The following is an 18,389-nucleotide window of genomic DNA, read 5'->3' as shown; positions in this document are numbered from 1 at the left end:
GGGGCTGTGCTCTGGTTTCTTTCTTCTGTTGCCATTTTCCTCCGAGTTCTTTCATTACGACAGAGGCTCCAGAGGCTTTGTAGAGTTCTATATGTTTTCCCAGCAAATCACTGACACTCAGGTTGGTCCTGGGACGCCTAGCCATGACTACATTTTGATATCACTGGTCAGGGCTGTGAGGTTAATCTCTTTAGGTTCATTTTCATTAGACTTTGGGAACCACCATTACCAATACAATGTTTTACACTGTGGCCTGAGGGTTATCCTGATGGACCTCTTTGGTCTAGAGTGCCCTAGGTCTGTCATCCCCACAGTCTAGGGGTCAGGAGGTTGCAGACTACCTGGAAGCCTGGGTGTTGCTTTGTGAGATAATCCTAAGTAATCCTCCTGGGTCTCTGGGCCTTAGTTTCCCCATCTACAAATGGGAGTTTGAAAGAGTTCTGTTCTCTCTGATATGATGAGGTCCTAAAGCAGCCATGCACGGAATACACAGGGGTGATTCATCTGTCCACCTCACTTCCAGAGGCCAGGCCTGACTACTTCACCACCACTCACCTGAGCTATGGGCCCCAGGGTGCTGGGGCCCACAGGCTTTAGTTGATCTAGCCATTCAATGCTATCCTTCCTGGATCCACCTTAAATGCTGTAGCCCACATTCTGCATGTGATACTTGCGCCTTCCCTGCCCCATCCAGTCCTGGCCTTGGGGCCAGGGCCTCGAGCCCAAACAGGGAGGAACTCTTCGTAGTGCCCGCTGGTTACGTGGCTTTTATTCACAGACTCAGCATATGCTGAGGATGGAAGGGGAGAACATCTGGAGCCAGGCAGGGCCTGGAGATTAGGGTGGCAGGGAGGCCATGCATGGGTTGGACTGGGAGTTTACAGAAGAGAACCTGCTGGCTGGGCTAGGCCTGTGTGGGGCAAGGCTGGAGGCAGGCAGCATGCGGGAGGCCTGGTTAGATCCACCCAGAGCAGATCCACCCAGGTGATGGCTGTGAGCCAAGAGGGATGGACCGAGGTTACTTTGGGGCAGGGAAAGAGGAGGATGGGTGTAGGACTGGATAGCAGGCACCTTATCTCCCCCCCTCCCCGCCCCACCCCCCGAAAGAGGCATAGTGGGCCAGTTAGGACACCTGACATCTGGTCCTGCTGCAGCTTCGGGACTTGGTGTGTCTAGCCAAGCTGGTCTCCTCTGGTATCATTGTCCTGCTCACGCTTGGACGTTTGCCTTGGAGGTTACTCACATCGGGATGACCTGGGGACATTTGTAGGGAGACTGGACGATCCTGGAGAGTGTGCCTAGGGTCTACCTGGACGGGCTATGCCTGTGCATGGAGGGGATCTCCAGCCAGAGGTCACCAGCTCCCTCTGCCCCAAACTTGGTGTCAGTTCCCACCTGTAGGTCCAGGGGGCGCTATTTCTCATGGCAATCTGGGCCCCCTGCCGGGCCAAGGAAGACTGCACCGTTAAACTACTGGCCCGCCCTGCTGGCTCCTGACTTCCTGCTTAAACGCAAACAGAGTCCAAAGCCCGGATCCTCCTCCTGGGCCTTCTTCCTGGTGAATAGTCTATTCCCACACAGCAGGGAACAGAAAAACCAGTTCCCCGGGTTTCGCTCCCTGTCTGGGAATAGCAAAGTTTGGAAAGCTAACAGTCTCTCTGGGCTGACCAGGAAGGTGACCCAGGGCCCTGGGAAGCCAGGGGAGGCCTGAGCAGGCCCTGGGGCTGAAGATACAGCCCCGGGACACTTTCCACTGGCCTCTCCCTGGAGCTGGGGTGGAAGGATGCAGGAGAGGGGGAGCCATTAGCACTGGCGGGAGGGGGTGCGGTGCACAGAGCCAGGGCGCTTGGGGATCTTGCGCCAGCGCCTCTTGTCCCAGCGGCAGAGCAAGAGCAGGCGGAAAGTGTCCCGGAAGGCTTTGTTGCAGAGTGCGTAGCACATGGGGTTGATGGTGCTGTTGACGTAGCATAGCCAGTAGCCCAGCTCCCACAGGGTCTCGGGAACACAGTTCTTGCAGAAGGTAGACACCAGCACCATAATGTTATATGGCGTCCAGGTGAGGATGAAGGCCAGCAGGATGGCACTCAGGGTCCGAGCCGCCTTCTTCTCCTTGACCAGTGAGAAGGTCTTTCGCTTGGCCAGTTGTTCCTTCCCTCGGGGTTTTTGGCCCTTGCCACCTCGGTCTCGGCCTTTCTTGGTGGGCCTCTTGACGGTATTTGGGGAGCTTTTGGGGGGCTGCTTGGCTGGTGCCTGCGCCTCAGGGTCTACCATGGGCATCTTGATCACCACTTCTGAGCCTGGCTCCTCGCCCTCGGAGGACGTGAGGGACTCCATGGAGCCTTCGTCCTCTTCCTCTTCCTCTTTCCAGCTGTAGGCCTGCAGAAGCCTGGGTGTCCGGCAGCAGCGACAGCAGCGGCCCGGAGGTGACTCGGGTGAGCCCTCGGCCCCTGGCTGTGACCTCTCCGAGCTGCTGCTGCTGCCGCCACCTTTGCCTGGTGTCTCAGAGCCCTGGAGGGCTGCCAGCTCCCGGGCTCGGTTTTCGGTCTCCCGGTAGATGCGCCAGTACAGCGTGCACATGACGGTGACAGGGAGGTAGAAGGCGGCCATGGCGGTGCCGAAAGTGATGATGGGTTGGGAGAGGAACTGGATGTAGCACTGCCCGGCCTGCACTGTCCGCTCCCCAACTAGGTATTGCCAGAAGAGGATGGCTGGGGCCCAGAGGACGAAGGAAACCAGCCACGCCAGGCCGATCATCAGAGCTGCCCTTCGGGGGGTGCGCTTGGCTCGGTAGCTCAGGGGTCGGGTCACTGAGAAGTAACGGTCAAAGCTGATGAGCAGAAGATTCATGACGGAGGCATTGCTGGCCACATAGTCCAGGGCCAGCCAGAGGTCGCAGGCCAGTGTGCCCAGAGCCCAGTGGCCCATGAGCAGGTATGTGGTATAGAGGTTCATGGAGAAGGTGCCGATGATGAGGTCAGCACAGGCCAAGCTCAGCAGGAAGTAGTTGTTGACTGTCTTGAGCTCTGTGTTGACCTTGAAGGAGATGAGTACCAGCAGGTTACCCGTCACTGTAGCCAGAGACAGGAGGCCTGTGGTGATGCCGATGAAGGCCACTTGCCAGGGACCCTTTCCTGGTGCGAGGACAGTGATGTTGGGGCTGACAGCAGGGGGCGCTGAGGTGTTCATTTCAGCCAGGTGGGATGAAGGGGCAGCCCCTTCCTCCAGTCACAGCTTTTCCTCAGAGAAAGGACATCACCTGAAAAGAGAGGACATGAGCTTTGGCTGGGCGGCTGGGCATCTCTGGCAATTCTGAGTGGAAGAGTAACAGGATACAGCCCCTGGCCTCTCAGAGCTCCAGGCCGGACAACATCGCCTACAGGTACCAGCACCTACACACACACACACACACACACACACACACACACACACACACACAGTGGCTAACAATGTGCTTTCCAGCCACAAGGAGATTTGCCAGCAGCATGGGGTGGCCTTGAAAGCTAGGGATCTGAGTCCTCATTTCAGCTTCACATTCAGACTTTGAACCTCAATTTTCTCCTTGGGAAATTGCTACTAATTCCTGTCTTCAAGATAACAAAACAAAACATACATTTATTTTTATTTTATGTGTATGAGTATTTTGTCTGCATGGATATCTGTGCACCATGTGTAAGCAGTGCCCGAGGAGCCCGAAAGAGGGGCATCAGATCCCTTGGAACTGGAATTATAGACATTGTGAACTGCCTTGTGGGTGCTGGGAATTAAACCTGAGTCCTCTGGAAGAGCAGCCAGTGCTCTTAACTGCCAAGCCATCTCTTCAGCCCCTAAATCCTGTTTTCTTTAAATTTCATGCAGCAGGAATGAATTGGGAGAGTTACTTTGTATACAGTCCTGCGAAATTTTCCAAGTATTTCACTCCACCTTATTAAAGCTTTCATTTAAGAAGGGCTTGCTACATGCCAGACACAGTGCTAAGCACCTAATCAAGTTATCTAATTTAACTGTCCTGCTCATCCTTAGCAGGAAGGCCCTTGTCATGCCTTTCTTGCAGGGGGCCATGGTGACTGAACGGCTTCAGCCTTGGCTGCAATGACAAGATGCTGAGTGGGGTTAGAGCCCAGTTCCTCCATTTGCCGTGCACGGGCTGCTCCACTGTGATCCTTTCATTAAATGAAGAGTGATGGGCCGGGCGGTGGTGGCGCACGCCTTTAATCCCAGCACTCGGGAGGCAGAGGCAGGCTGATCTCTGTGAATTCGAGGCCAGCCTGGTCTACAGAGAGAGATCCAGGAAAAGCACAAAGCTCCACAGAGAAACCCTGTCTTGAAAAACCAAAAAAAAAAAAAAAAAAAAAAAAAAGGAAAAAAAGAGTGATGGAAAGACGGAGAAGACTCCGGAGGAAAGAGGAGGGTTGGGAGTGGTGGTGCATACCTGTGATCCCTGCACTTGGGAGGTGGAGGCAGAATGTCAGAGGCTTAAAGTGATCCCCTGCTACACAGTGAGTTTGAGGACAGCCTGAGCTACGGGAGGCTGGAGAGGGGGCAGGAGAACAGGAGTAGGATACATGGGAATGCACGTATGTGTGTTTATGCCTGCACACTCTTCCATGGATTGTATGTGAAGCAGGCCTCAGTTCCCAGTTAGGTGAGGGTCTGGTCCCAGATGGGATGTGGGAGGCTCGCCTCCCTCTCTGCTCTGTTCCTGGCCCCCGGCTAGAAGAGGGCAGCATGGGGAACGGGAAGATCCCTCAGACTTTTCTGGGATCTGGAGTCTGGCCAGGCACTAAGGTTGCGCAAAATGGACGGCCAGGAGGCAGGGGACCCACAGCCAAAGCAAAGGCAGATGGAAGACTGAAGGTCCCACTCAGCTTCAGCCTAGCTGCTGTGTGACTTGGTGGGTCCTTCTTTATTCCCCCCATGTGTCCACTGAAGAAATTTAGGGTCTTCCTAGAGCAAAGCTGTGGCTCTTAGGATCATACTGTTGGGGTCCTAAGAGAGAAATGTTGAGCAAAAGCCTAAGCCCTGGTGTCGCTTGAGGACTTGGTCTGTGACAGAGAGACTGTTGTGTTGTGTCTGTGACCTGTGACCTGGAGTGTGTGTGGCTGAAGCCATCTCTGTGGCTCTTGGTGAACTGCCATTGCGACAGAGCTCCCGGCATAGGGAACGAGGTCAGTGTGTGACAACGTGAGCAAGAAGGCCTGTGGCTGCCAGTGTGTGCACACGTGTGGGAGACACTTTACACTTGAGGGAGTATGTGTGACACCTCAGTTAAAGAACCCAGACTCCAGAGCTAGGCCACCTGCATTTAATACCACACTTGACATTAGAAGTCATAACAAACAAGAGGCCGTTGGTATTGCTGTTTTGCTTTTTTTTTTTTTTTTGTTTTTGAGACAGGGTCTCAAAATTTCTATGTAATCAAGGATGACTTTGAACTCCAGTTCCTCCTTGCCTTCTCATTCCAAGTGCCAGGATGGCGGGTGAGGCCTGTCTGGATTTGAATCCATGCTTCACCATTTACCGAGTATGTGATAGTACCAGTGATGAAACTTACCAAAAAAAATCACCCATAGGAGCTGGAGTTAAGAATGCTTACTGCTTTTCCAGAGGACCTGGGTTCAGGTCCCAGGACCCACATGGCAGCTTGCAAATGTCTATAACTCCAATTCCTGAGGATCCTACACCCTCTTCTGGCTTCTGTGGGCATTGCACACAAGTGGTGCATGGACATACATGCAGGAAAACACTCATATTCATAAAATAAAAACAAGTAAATCTTAAAAAAAATCAGTACAGTACAACTCCACACCTAAGGCTCAGGGGAGGAACAGAAAGATTGTATAAGCTAGAGAACCTGGGAGTTTGCTGTGAGATGGTGTCTTCTGGAATGTCAGAAGCTACACACATAAAGTTTCACCAGCACGACTGTCTAGACCTGAGCTGGACAAGGATAATAGCAACAGACATGCTGAAGTGAGTGTGGAAGGCCCACGAGGCTTCAACCCTACACAGAGACCTACAGGCAACCAAGGAACGCTGAGAGCAGGAGACTCAGTCTTCCCCGGGAAGAGCCCACCAATGGGCTGTCCAGCACCAAATGGTCAGCCCTGCAAACATTCATACAGGTAACATTATACAGACCGAGCAAGTGGCATTTACGTATTTAGATGTGTACACACACACACACACACACACACACACACACACACACACACACACACACAAAATGACAATTAGAGAAAAAGAGGCCATGAATTTGCAAAGGAGTAAGGAGGAGTATATGGGAGGTTTTGGAGAGAGGAAAGGGAAGGGAGGAGAAATGATATATTATGATCTCAAAAATGAAAGAAATATTTAAAAATAAATCATTCATTCATTTGTGGCAGGGTCTCATGTAGCAGAGGTGTGCTCTGTATGGCAGAGGGGGAGATGACTTTGAACCTTTGATCCTACTTCTACCTCCCAGGTGATGGGATTAAAGCCTTGCACCATTATATCTTATTTTATTGTTTATTAATCAATTTGTTATTATTTATTAAATGATGTAATGTCCAGAACCATAAATTCTCAACTGAGATGTAGGGATTAGCTAAGACCTTTACGCTAATACCTCAAGAAATTAAGAGGATTAAGTGAGTTTTTGAACATTGAGTGCTTAGAATGGCTCTTGATGTACAGTGAGCACTGGGTCCCCTTAATTTAGTCAATGTAGGAATGAGGGCTCCCTTCTGCTTAGGCGTGGAGTCGGAGTAATAGTCTGTCCCAGCGATGAGTCCCTAACTGGTTATCAATATTAAGGGGTCAGCCCTGGCGTCATATACACACGAGTAACACTAACTGGACTGAACAGGTTGTATTTATATATTTAGGTATATATATGTATATGTATATGTATATGTATATGTATATGTATATGTATATGTATATCAATAACAATGAAAGAAAAAGAGGCCATGAGTTCGAGAGGGAGAATATTCTGGGGGTATACAGAAAGGATTGGAGGGAAGAGAGGGAAGGGGGAAAATGATGTAATTGTATTTTAATTAAAAAAAAAGTTTCTCTGAAGGTTGGATGTGGTGGCACACACTTTTAATCCTGGCACTCAGGAGGCAGAGGCAGGCAGATCTCTGTGAATTTGAGATTGGCCTTGTCTGCAGAGTGAGTTCCAGGGTAGCCAGAGCTACAGTGAGAAACCCTATCTCAAAACAAACAAACAAACAAACAAACAAACAAACAAACAAACAGTCTAGAGGATTCTGATACAGGTTTCAGTAAATCACTTGTCTAGCTTGTCTGGCATTCATTCCTAGCACAGGGCCCTAAAATCTGATAGTGCAGCAGTGGTGATTGATACTAATGGTGTCTATTGGACAGCTCACCCTGAGTCACTGCTCAAGTATTTCTATACATTCATGCATTATCTTATTTAATCTCTTTGTGTGTGTGTGCGTGGTGTATTTCTATACATTCATGCATTATCTTACTTAATCTTTCTCTTTGTGTGTGTGGGTGTGTGGTGTATTTCTATACATTCATGCATTATCTTATTTAATCTGTGTGTGTGTGAGTGTATGTGTGAGTGAGTGTGTGTGAGTGAGTGTGTGTGAGTGTGTGTGTGAGTGTGAATGTGCGTGAGTGTGTGAGTGAGTGTGTGTGAGTGTGTGTGTGAGTGTGTGTGTGTGTTGTAAGGACTCAAACATGGGGCCTTATACATGCTCAGCAAGTGCTCTACTAATGATCTGCAGCCACATTTAATCTCTCTGCCACACCTCCTTTTTTTTTCCCCTTTAAGACAGAGGCTCATCTCATGTAGTCTGGGCTAGGCTGGAGCTCACTGTGTAGCCAAAGAGCTTAAACTCTTGATCCTCCACCTCCAGAATGTTGGGATGAGAGGCACAGGGTGCCATACCAGTTTTACATGGTGTGGAGGATGGAACCCCGTGTGGGTAAGCACTCTACAAATTGAGCTGTGTCTCCAACCCCTACACTGAATCTCAGCAGGAACCTGCAACCTAGGCACACCTGTACAGATGTGAGACTCAAATGAAACAGCAAGAGAACCTGTAGAAGACCACACAGGAAATATACCATCAAGACTGGACTCTGGTCATTTTTTTCCAGTGAAACTTCATTTACAAGAACCTATGACTAAACAGAAAAAAACCAAACAAACAAAAAATGTACAAAACAACAAAAGAACTGAACATCATTGAAGAATAACTCACCAATTTTAATTTTAAAAGCATTGCACTAAAACACAATTTGCATCCCACCTTCGCCCCCACCAGCATCATGATTCGAACACAGGACCTTGTGCAGCTAGGCAAGCACTCTGCCACTGAGCTACCGCCCCAGACCCTGAGACAGAGTCTTGCTATGTGTATTCAGGTTGGCCTTGAACTCATGATTGAGCCTCTTTCCTTAGTTAGCTTCCTGAATGCTGGGATTAGAAGCATGAACCACCACTTCTTGCAAAACATGGTTTATCTTTTTTGCTGAGTTTTGTCATACCCTTTCTGTACTAAAGTCAGGTAGTGAGCTAGAGGCTGGAATCAGGCTGGGGCCTTCTCTGGTGAGGTTGCTGGTGGCCACTATCTTATGAATTTGCCCTGCACAGCAACTGTCCTTGATTTTCTGAACTCAGGGCCGTTTAACACCCATTTCACAAAGGGAATAACTGAGGCCTGGCAACAGGCGATAGAAGGCATTACCAAGGTCTCCTTGCTCTTAGACTGAGTATAGTTCTCCTATGTGCCACTTCCACGTGCTTTGGAGCAGCAGAGACCTGTAAAGGAACTAGACTAGAATTCCTGGCTGGCCGAGAGGCTGCACCCTCCCAGCTGCAGAGGCCTCCTCAGGCTTAGAGGGAGGGTGATGTGTATCTTGGCCACAAAATTTAAAGGAGCCCACAAACCTGGTAGTAAATAAACTAATCTTTTATGTAATATGAAAAAAATCAATGCAAATACAATCTAGGATGATTAAAATGTTAAAGGCAGGATCCAGCCCTACACTTGTGCAATCCTGTCTCATTAGCTTTACTCCAAACCTGACCCTAGTTCCCATGGAACTTTATTTACAAAAAGAGCTAGCCTGTTGTAGCATTGATTGATTGACTAATTGATTAATACAAAGTCTCAGTATGCAGCCCAATGCAGCTCAGACTGGCCTCAAACTCAGAATTATTTTACCTTAGCTGTCCAAATGCCGGGATTACATGCAAGTCTGGTTTGTTATTTGGCTTTTTCAAAAGTTCCAGACTGGGTGTGGTGGCGCACTCCTGTAATCCTGGCACTCTAGAGGTAGAGGCAGGAGGATGTGGAGTTCAAGGACAACCTTGTTTACACAGCAAATTTGATGCTAGCCTGAGCTACTTGAGACTCTTAAGAACCAAAAACAAAGCTGGATGGTGGTGGCACACCCCTTTAATCCCATCACTTGGGAGGCAGAGACAGATGGATCTCTGAGTTCAAAGCCAGCCTGGTCTACAGAGTTCCAGGACAGCCAGGGCTACAGAGAGAAACCCTGTCTGGGGTTGGATGTAGGGAACAGACAAAACAAACAAACAAACAAACAAACAAATCAACAACAAAGTTGCAATTTTATCTTTCTGTGTTATGAAGTCCTCCCCCCCCATTCCCCAAATAGTACTGGAGCACCACCCAGGACCTTGTGCATACTAAGCATGTGTTTCACTATTGAGTCACATCCTGTACCCCACTGGCCCCTCAACTTTTGCTCCAAGGTTGGTCTTGGGACCCTTGGCTCTGGAATGAAGCTCAGTGCCATCCCTTCCTCCATGTGTTACTGGCCTTTCATTCTCTTCTTGCCCTTCACTCCACAGCTGATGTGTGGGGGAACCAAGCAGACACACAGTGAAGGACCTCTCCTTCCAGACTCCCTGTCCTGATCCACTTGTCACAGTGTCCTGTCTCTCCAGCACCCATCCCCAGCTCTTCCCTGGTTTTTAATCTGCTCTTTTGTACAAAGGAGGATTTGGACCATTCTACCATCTTTGTGAGATGTTCAGGGTCCATCTCCAGATGCTGCATAGAGAAAACCCCGAGGTGAAGCTGAAGGCTCACTCAGGTCCATTTCTTGGGAGCTGCAGGGACATCAACTCTGGGTGGGAACATGGTGACCTGCTGCCCATCACAAGTTTCTCTTAGAGGCTAGTAGTGTAGGCTATGAATAATGCAAGTGTTTTAATTTAACTTAATTTTTCTTTTGAGACAGGGTCTCACTCTACAGCCCTGACTAGCCTGGAACTTACTTTGTAAACTAGGCTAGTCTCAAACTCATAGAAATCCACCTGCCTCTCTACCTCTGGGTGCTGGGATTATAGATGTGAACCATCATGCTTGGTTAAAGCAAATACTTTTAGTACAGGACTCCCGTGAAAAATGATCCAAATATCCTTGGAGGTAAGGAGGCTGGCAGTCTTGCTTGGATGGCTAGAAATCCTTGCCAAATCTTTTTTAATGATCACACTGGTAGCCACCATACTTAGGATACGCCAGGCACTTGATATACGCTATTCCCCTTCGTTTGCAGAACACACTTATCTCTGAAGTACAGGTGAAGGAGCGGAGGCTCAGAGGACTAAGTGGCTTTCTGATGCTCCCACAGGAGGCAGTGGCATTGGGATTGTGACACTAACTTTTCGGCTTCAAGGCCTATGTTTGTTCCACTTGGCTACTTGCCCTGTGCCCCTCTAACGTTTGCTTCCCACCGGGAATGTCCTAGGAGAAAGGGTAGAGGTTCTAGGGAACGAGAGTCCGAGTCTCACCACCCTCTGGACCTTCCATTCTCCCCGGGGATGCAGCTCCAGGTGATCATGACCCCGCTTTCCCATTACAGTGAGTCCTGTACTCAAAGTATTTGCTTTAACCAGGCATGATGGTTGACATCAGAGTTTCACCATGACCTACTGTAGTCCTTGCCATGCAATCTTGGCAGTCTTTGTCACCTTAGCCTCTCAGGTGTTGAGATGATACATCTATGTTATTATCCTTGATCAATTTGTTTTGTTTCTTTTTCTTCTTCCTCCTCCTCATTTTCTACTTCTCTTTTCTGTCCTGGCATTGAACCCAGGGCCTTGCATGTACTAGATCTCTAGCAAACATCCTTAATTTATTATCTATCTATCTATCTATCTATCTATCTATCTATCTATCTATCTATCTATCTATCTATCTTTAGGACAGGGTCTCATACAATCCCGGCTAGCTTTGAGCTCCCTATGTGCTGAAAATGACTTTGAATTTCTAATGATTTATTTATTTTTATTTTATATGCATTGGTGTTTTGCCTGCATGCATGTCTGTGTGAGGGTGTCGAGTCCCCTGGAGCTGGAGTTCCAGACAGTTGCAAGCTGCCATGTGGGTGCTGGGAATTGAACCCGGGTCCTCTGGAAGTACAGACCATGCTCATGGCTGATGAGCCATCATCTTTCCAGCCTGACTTTGAAGTTTTGATTCTCCTGTCTCTACTTCCCAAGTGCTGAGATTACAGGTATGTGCCACCACACCCAATTTATGGGGTGTTAGGGATTAAACCCAGGGGCTCTTGCTTGCTAGGTGAGCAGACTACCAATGGAAATACATTTTTAGCTAGTTTTTCATTTTACTCTTTAAAAAGTTTAAATTTATGTGTAAGTGTGTCTGTGTGAGTGACAGCTCCATGAGCCAGTGCTGTAGAGGCCAGAAGAGGGTGTCTGATCCCCTGGAACTGGAGTTACAGGTGGTTGTGAGCCACCTGCTGCAGGTGCTTATCAGTTATTCAGTTTGAAGTCTCAGTATTTAGCCTAAGATGGTCTTGAACTCACAGCAATTCTTCTGCTTCAGGCTTCTGAGTGCTGGGAGTATAGGTGTGCACCATCATGCCTGCACTTAACTTTAAAAAAAAATATTTATTATGTATACAGTGTTCTGCCTGCACCAGATCTCATTACATACAGCCTGTGAGCCACCATGTGGTTGCTGGGAATTGAACCTGGGTCCTCTGGAAGAACAGTCAGTGCTCTTAACCACTGAGCCATCTCTCCAGCCCCTGGCCTTAACTTGTGTGTGTGTGTGTGTGTACACGATGTTTTCTCACTGCCTGTGCCAGGCTAACTGGCCTGTAAACTTCCAGGGATTCTCCTGTCTCTCTCTCCCCCAGTGCCTTGTAAGAGCAACAGGATTATAGATGCTTACTCTTATGCAGGTCCGGGGGGGGGGGGTTGAACTCAGGCCCTCACCCTTGCAAGACAAGCATGTTTACTCACTGAGCCACTGTAACTCTTGACTGGGGGAAGTTCGCCGTGTGTTGATGGCTACTGGAGGAGGACAGTCATGAGTTAACTTGGTTTTCCACGATTGTAGTCATCCTGGGGCTGAGGGGCAGGGTGCTGGGGTTCTGTGGTGGCTCCAGAAGTTTTGTGAACTGGGGGCTCAGGGTTAGTTCTCTGGTTGAAAGGGGAACTTGATGCTATATTCACAGAGCACATCCTGTCATAACACTCATGGACAGGCTGGAGAGGTGGTTCAGTGGTTAAGAGCACTGGCTGTTCTTACAGAGGACTAGGGTTCAAGTCCCAGCACCCACATGGTGGCCGGACAGTCTGTAATGCCAGTTTCTAGGAGATTCAATGCCCTCTTCTCACTTCCAGGGGCACCAGGTAGGCATGTGATGCACAGACATACATACAGGCAAAACACCCATACATAGAAAATAAAATAAATACACCTTTTTTTTTTCTTCTTTTTCTGAGACAGGGCTTCTCTGTGTAGCCCTGGCTATTCTGGAACTAGCTCTGTAGACTAGGCTGCCCTTGAACTCACAGATATCTGTCTGCCTTTGCTTCCTGAGTGCTGAAATTTAAAGGCATTCGCCGCCACCACCCAGCAAAAATAAATAAATATTAAATAAAACAGAAACAAGCATTCATGGAAAGAGCTGTGACATGGATTGCAGGGTGGGTCAGGCAGAGCCCCCTTAAGAGAATCCTTAGCTTCAAGCTTTTGTTCCACTGACCTTAGGCAAGTCACTATCCTGACTTGAGAGCCCTTTTGTGGGATGGGGCCGAGTTTCTAGTATGAGTGTCTGTGTGTGAGGAGGGTAAGTGCATTGCTGAATAAGACTAGGGGACGGTAGGGGTGAGCTCATAGCTTTGTGGGGATGGGCGGGGTCTCCGAGCCTTTCCTGTTTTGAGTGCAAGAAGGTGTTAAGAAATGGGGAGAGTGCTTTTCTGCCCAGGACTGTGGCCTCCTGATGAAGACTATTGGGAGCCTTTAATAATATTACTATTATTATCATAGCAACTGATATTTACTGGCTGCTTGAGTATACCAGACATGGCTCTACGCATTATATGCATAATTTAATTTACTTGTTATAACTCCTTGAGAATAGATTCTATTATCTCCGATTTGCAAAAAGAGGTGACCTTAAAGCTTGTCAGTGATGCACTCATCTGCCTCTGAGACTCAGCTCTGAGAACCCCTGCTCTCAACTGTTCTTGACGGGATGTGCCGAGGAACCTCAGCAGTTTCTCCACCTATCTCCATAGCTTGGCCAAACCCTAGTTTGAATCAGCCGACAGCCCTTGCTTTAGATTCTGGCCCGTGTCTGTGTCATTTATCTGTGTGATGAATAATGGCAGTGTGGGGGAGGGGAAGGTCTAGCTGTAACTCTGATGGAGAGGCAAGGTAGGGGCTCTGCTCGCTTCATTCACTGCTGTATCTTCGGGCTTGCTACGTAGTAACTGCTCAACAAATATCTGTGGAAGAAATACATGAATGTATACATGGAGGGGGGTCCTCGTCAATGACTTCAGGCTCTGGAGGTTGAGGATGAGCCTGTGGGGATCAAGGCCAGCTCCAGAGCAGGTTTGTTTAGGGGCCCTTCTGCTTCTATGACCCTCTTCTCCACAGTTCTCCTGGGTAAAGGGCTGCCTGGCCTGAGAGCGTAGGAGAAAAATAACAGAGCGCCTCTGCATCTGTGCAACGTTCAAGAGAATCCTGTCTTATCAATCGAGAGGCGAAGGGAGGCGAAGTGAGGTTCAGGAATAGATGTGGGGTGGTGGTGGTGGTGTGTTTCTGTGTGTAAGTTAATGTGCGTGGTAGTGGTGGTGGTGTACGTGTATGTTTAAGGTAATGTGGGTGGTGGTGGTGGTGGTGTGTGTGTGTGTTTAAGTCAATGTGGGCTCCAAGAAATAAGAGATGAGGTCAGAGTTGCTAACACAAGGCAGGCCAGACTGATGACCGCCAGTGCCCTGGACCAAATCCCAAGGGACTGGGGATCTGGCTGGTGAAAGGAAGGGCGACTAGAAGAAGCCACTGGGGGAGGACAGGAGGCTGGGGAAAAGGATTCCTAAACACTAGACTTTCCCTAGCCTGGTCAAAGAGTGGGAAAGGGAGGTGGAGATTGGCAGCAGGCTGGGGGAGAGTTAGGAAGGAAGTGTGGAGCCATCTTGTTATCCTGGGGCTGGAAGCTGTCAGAAAACCTGGCTGGGGCAGAGATAATAGGGGAGAAGGTGGTCTGCAGAGAGGGCTGAGGGATGGGGAACTTGGGACCTCACATATGGAGTAAGGAGGCGGTCCTGATCAAGGCTCTTGACTATACTCCCTTCTTCAGGGACCACAGCCCAGAAGCCAGCCTTCTGGGTAGCTCCCCTTGGGTTAACTCTTCTCTTCAGGTGGCTCTTGATTCGTTAGAGGCTGACAAAACTTCCACCCCTGATCCCCTGGCCTTGGAAACTGGGAAGTAAATAAGTGGAATGAATCTCATTGTTTTGTTTTTTTAGGCTCAAGCCACCACTGGAAGTGCCAGCTAACCCAGTGGACCAGTGGCCGCCACTTCAGTGCTCCGTCAACACACTGCTGATCTGAAAGAGGAGCATCCGTCCTGGAAGCGTGGCCAGATTTGCTCACTGGTGATGGACCTTGATGACTGGACCATCTTCAACCAGGCTGGGAAGAGCCTGGGTTAGCAGGCTGCACCCTAGACCCTGCTCTGCAAGTGCGGCATCAGCAATGCTGGCCCCCTCCTCCCTGCATGTCCCCAGATCCTTACTCCTCGCACTCCCCCCTCTTCCTTTCTTCTCTCTCTTTCCCTCCCCCAGTCTCCTAGGCATCACCATGGCATCACAGCAGAGCAAGAGACTCAGCGAGATTCACCCACCTCTTCCCTGCTTGCCTGCTTGGGAGCCCAAGCTCTTGCCTGCCTCACAAAAGCTCACTACGCCCTTTCCTTCCCCATTCTATCCTGTCTTCTTGCTCACAGAGGTGGTAGCACAGTGTTGTGCGGAGGGTGAGAAGAACGGGGTTCAAGTACCACATAGAAGGGGACTGCTGGGTCTCCCTTCTATGGCCATGAGCATTCCAGTCTCCTTTTCAGCCCCATTCTCTCTGACCGTACATTAGGACAGCTCTGCCTAGACCTTTCTAGACACTTAGGACTTCCCATTGCTCTTCACGATCCTCCAAAGCCACAGCCACCAGCCCAGCAGGGAAGCCAAGAATGGTAGACACCCTCTGTAGCCTTGTTCCATCATCCCCTCCTCTGGCATATCTTAGCAGTTATCGTGTTTGCCTACTAGCTGAGATCTGGGGGTAGTGATCTCTCCTTAGACAGCTCATGGAGCAACTGGTTACCCTGGGACAGGAGACTGGCCGGCTGCTGGAGACTGCCTGAGTCCTTCCAGCCAGTGAGATGGGGGCATTGGGCCAATGGGCTGGAGCTGCAGAGAGATGTGCACTGTAGGGAGAAGGGAACCCCTCTCCACTGGTACTAAGAACCCCTAAGGTGTACAGGTCTTCATGATCCAACTGCCCCCTCTCCAGACACCCATATTAGAACTGGCAACCGCACGAAACAGAGCCCCTGGCTTCAACTCATCCTTACTGGAGTCTGAGGGCACACATGTGTGCATTAGTGCCCTTGTATTGCCTGAGACCCTTGTATTGGCTGCGACCTGCCTCCCAAAAGCCAAAGATACTAAAAGCACAGGGAGGGCCCTCAGGGTCCCCTGCATGCCAGAGCCACATTCTCTGGGTGATGTGGCTGTCCATGTGCTTATTTGTCTCCAAAAAGCAATGGAGCTCTTTGCCTGGTCTCCTGCTGGATTCTGGCCCAACACCCACCTTGGCATTCAGCTTGTCCATCTGGCCAGCAGCCTCATTCAATCCATCTTGGGGGGCTGAAGGTAGATCGGGGAGGTGGGATTCAGGGTGCCCTGAAGGAGGAGAGAAGGAGGTGTCCCCAAAAGTATGTATATGGGGTCGTCCTTCAGTGGGGTGCTGGTGACAAGGGCTGCCTCCTGCCCTTCCCTATCTGCTCTAGGGTGCTGTCGGATCTGCTAACTACATGGCCATCTAATCTCTTCTGAACTCTAGTTTGAGTTTCAAAAGAGGGTCTCCATCTCTTCTGCCAACTGAAGCCCAGAAAAACATCAGATGACTCCACTGAAAACCAGCAGGCAGGATGTTTGGAGGAGCCAATGCCCACTGCTACAGAGCCCTCTTGGCCTCTAGACCCCTCCCTGGCCACCTCCCCTCTCCAGAGTCCACCCCCATTTCCATCTCATCCTTGTCCCTGCCCTGTCCCAGAGGACTCTGCTGCTTCTGCACCCAGCTCAACACAGCCCCTCCCAAACCTTCCCAAATGTACTCACCATGGGACCGGAGAGGGGTCTGTGGGGTCCTCAGCTTCACTGTTTCTCCGGGGGCCTGCAGCGTCTCCTGGGACCCAAACACCTGGCTCCCGGGGGGAGCTGCGCCCTGTGCTGGCAGCGGGAGAGGCACAGCCAGTGATTGGCATGTCCCACCCCCTGGCACGCCAGCCTTGGGGGGGAGGGAGGAAGGGAAAGAGAGGGAGGGAGGATAGGGAGGAAAGAAAGGGAGGGGGAGCAGGAGGGAAGCCTCAGGCAGCATCTGGGGTTGGACTAAGTCCTGGAGTGTGCCCCCCTTGTCCACAAGGGCATCCACTTTGAGCCTTCAGAGGGAGGAGGCAGGACATGAGGAAGGAGAGCCCAGGAAGGCTAAAAGTCCAGGAGGAGAGAGAAGGCGGATACAGGGAGACAAACACCCACACCCACTGCACACAGACTGGCGGCACACACACACACACACCCTCACAAAGGCACACTCTGTTTCCCCGGCTCCTTCCCCCACCCAACCGGAAAGCCCCCAACCGGAAAGCCCCTAACTCGTGTGCACCATGTCCCAACACACATGCCCTGTTATTCACATGCCTGCTTTCTTTGCACACATGCCCTCCCCCCCCCCCCCCCCCCGAACATGCCCACGCGCCCACCCACCCACCCAGCCACACACCCTGCTCTTCCTCCCTGCTGTGAGGGAGCTAGATTCCTTCTGTTTGAAAATGACACATTGGGCCTCACGTGAGAGGTTCCAACTTGGAACAGACCCAGAGGGCTGGCGCACCCGCCCTGGGGCTGAGCGACATGCCCACATGCTGGGCAGTGTGCTCTGGTGTCTGCAGAGCCCCGGGGCTGAGGATATATGGGTGTCTGGTTTGTGGCGAGTGGGGGGCTGTGTGTTTAGTGTCCGGCATGTGTGCATCCCTGTGTGCTCATGTCATCGTGCAGCCTATGTAAACACAGGTGTGACCCTGCCAGTCGAGCCAGAACGCATGTGCGTGCGTGTGTGTCTGTACTCAGTGTGTGTCTGAGTGTTGCCCAACTGTGGAATTGGCTAATTTTGACAAGCGAGGCAGCATCTACCTCCTTGCCTGCTCCACCCCCAGCTTCCCCTTGGAAGACAGACAGACAGGCAGACAGACAGCTCTCCTCCCAGCTTGTCAAACTCTGTCTCCCCTGACTCCCACTCTAGGTTCACAGGTGTGTGTGTACCTGGGGACTGTGAGCCGCGCCTCCTCTCCTCAGTCTACAGTTCGGCCAGCAGCCTTCTCCAGTCCGGTTTGGATTTCTGTGTTGAGTTTCCTCGGAGATAGGGACCCTCCCCCGCTTCCCGCCCCCCAGGGGGTGCCCTTTGTCATAGAGACCTGGGTCCAGCAAAACCCCAAGAGAGACCTACCTCCTGGAGGGGTGGGTGACCGTGGGGGAGAATTGGGAAAGCTACAAACTCCCGTGTTCTTTGCCCGATGGGCTGTGATGAATGAAGCCCTGGGTGGGAGGTGGGAGCGACTGAAACCAAGATCACCTTTGCTTAGGAGAGAAATGAGAAAGCTGAAGCGTGGTAGGAGGTGAGCTATTATTTGAAGTCAGCTCCTGGGGGCTCTAAGCTCAAGAGTTTTGGAGTCTGGGGCACAGGGTTGGGGTCCCACCCTCCTCCTCCCTCCTCCCTTATTTTCCCAATAAGCACCCTACCCCAGTGTTGAGCCTGGAGCCCAGTTGCTTAAGGAGACAGGGAAAGAAGACACTGGCG

At 50.5% G+C, this 18,389-nt stretch overlaps 1 protein-coding gene across 3 annotated transcripts; it reads right to left on the bottom strand.

Moving 5' to 3' along the window:
* Positions 1-564: 564 nt before the first annotated feature.
* Chrm1 (cholinergic receptor muscarinic 1) lies at positions 565-17,951 on the bottom strand. 3 transcript variants are annotated; one of them, XM_076558939.1, is made up of 4 exons: positions 17,855-17,951; positions 16,655-16,765; positions 16,125-16,216; positions 565-3,256 (listed from the first exon to the last, which is right to left on the bottom strand). In XM_076558939.1, exon 4 carries the CDS (start codon positions 3,184-3,186, stop codon positions 1,804-1,806), a length of 1,383 nt encoding a protein of 460 aa, XP_076415054.1. In that variant the 5' UTR covers positions 3,187-3,256; positions 16,125-16,216; positions 16,655-16,765; positions 17,855-17,951; the 3' UTR covers positions 565-1,803. The 3 variants fall into 3 exon arrangements, with proteins under 3 accessions (XP_076415054.1, XP_015844197.1, XP_006995229.1); XM_015988711.3 differs by lacking the exon at positions 17,855-17,951 and having other exon boundaries at positions 16,655-17,261; XM_006995167.4 differs by lacking the exons at positions 16,125-16,216; positions 17,855-17,951 and having other exon boundaries at positions 566-3,256; positions 16,655-17,208.
* Positions 17,952-18,389: the final 438 nt, after the last annotated feature.

This window comes from Peromyscus maniculatus, chromosome 1 (assembly GCF_049852395.1).
Source record: "Peromyscus maniculatus bairdii isolate BWxNUB_F1_BW_parent chromosome 1, HU_Pman_BW_mat_3.1, whole genome shotgun sequence".
Classification (NCBI taxonomy): Eukaryota; Metazoa; Chordata; class Mammalia; order Rodentia; family Cricetidae; genus Peromyscus; species Peromyscus maniculatus.
This window is presented reverse-complemented; position numbering and strand designations above follow the sequence as displayed.

Bases quoted from the DNA above. Each gene is read 5' to 3' on its own strand.
- Chrm1 (XM_076558939.1), bottom strand. From the start codon at position 3,186: ATGAACACCTCAGCGCCCCCTGCTGTCAGCCCCAACATCACTGTCCTC.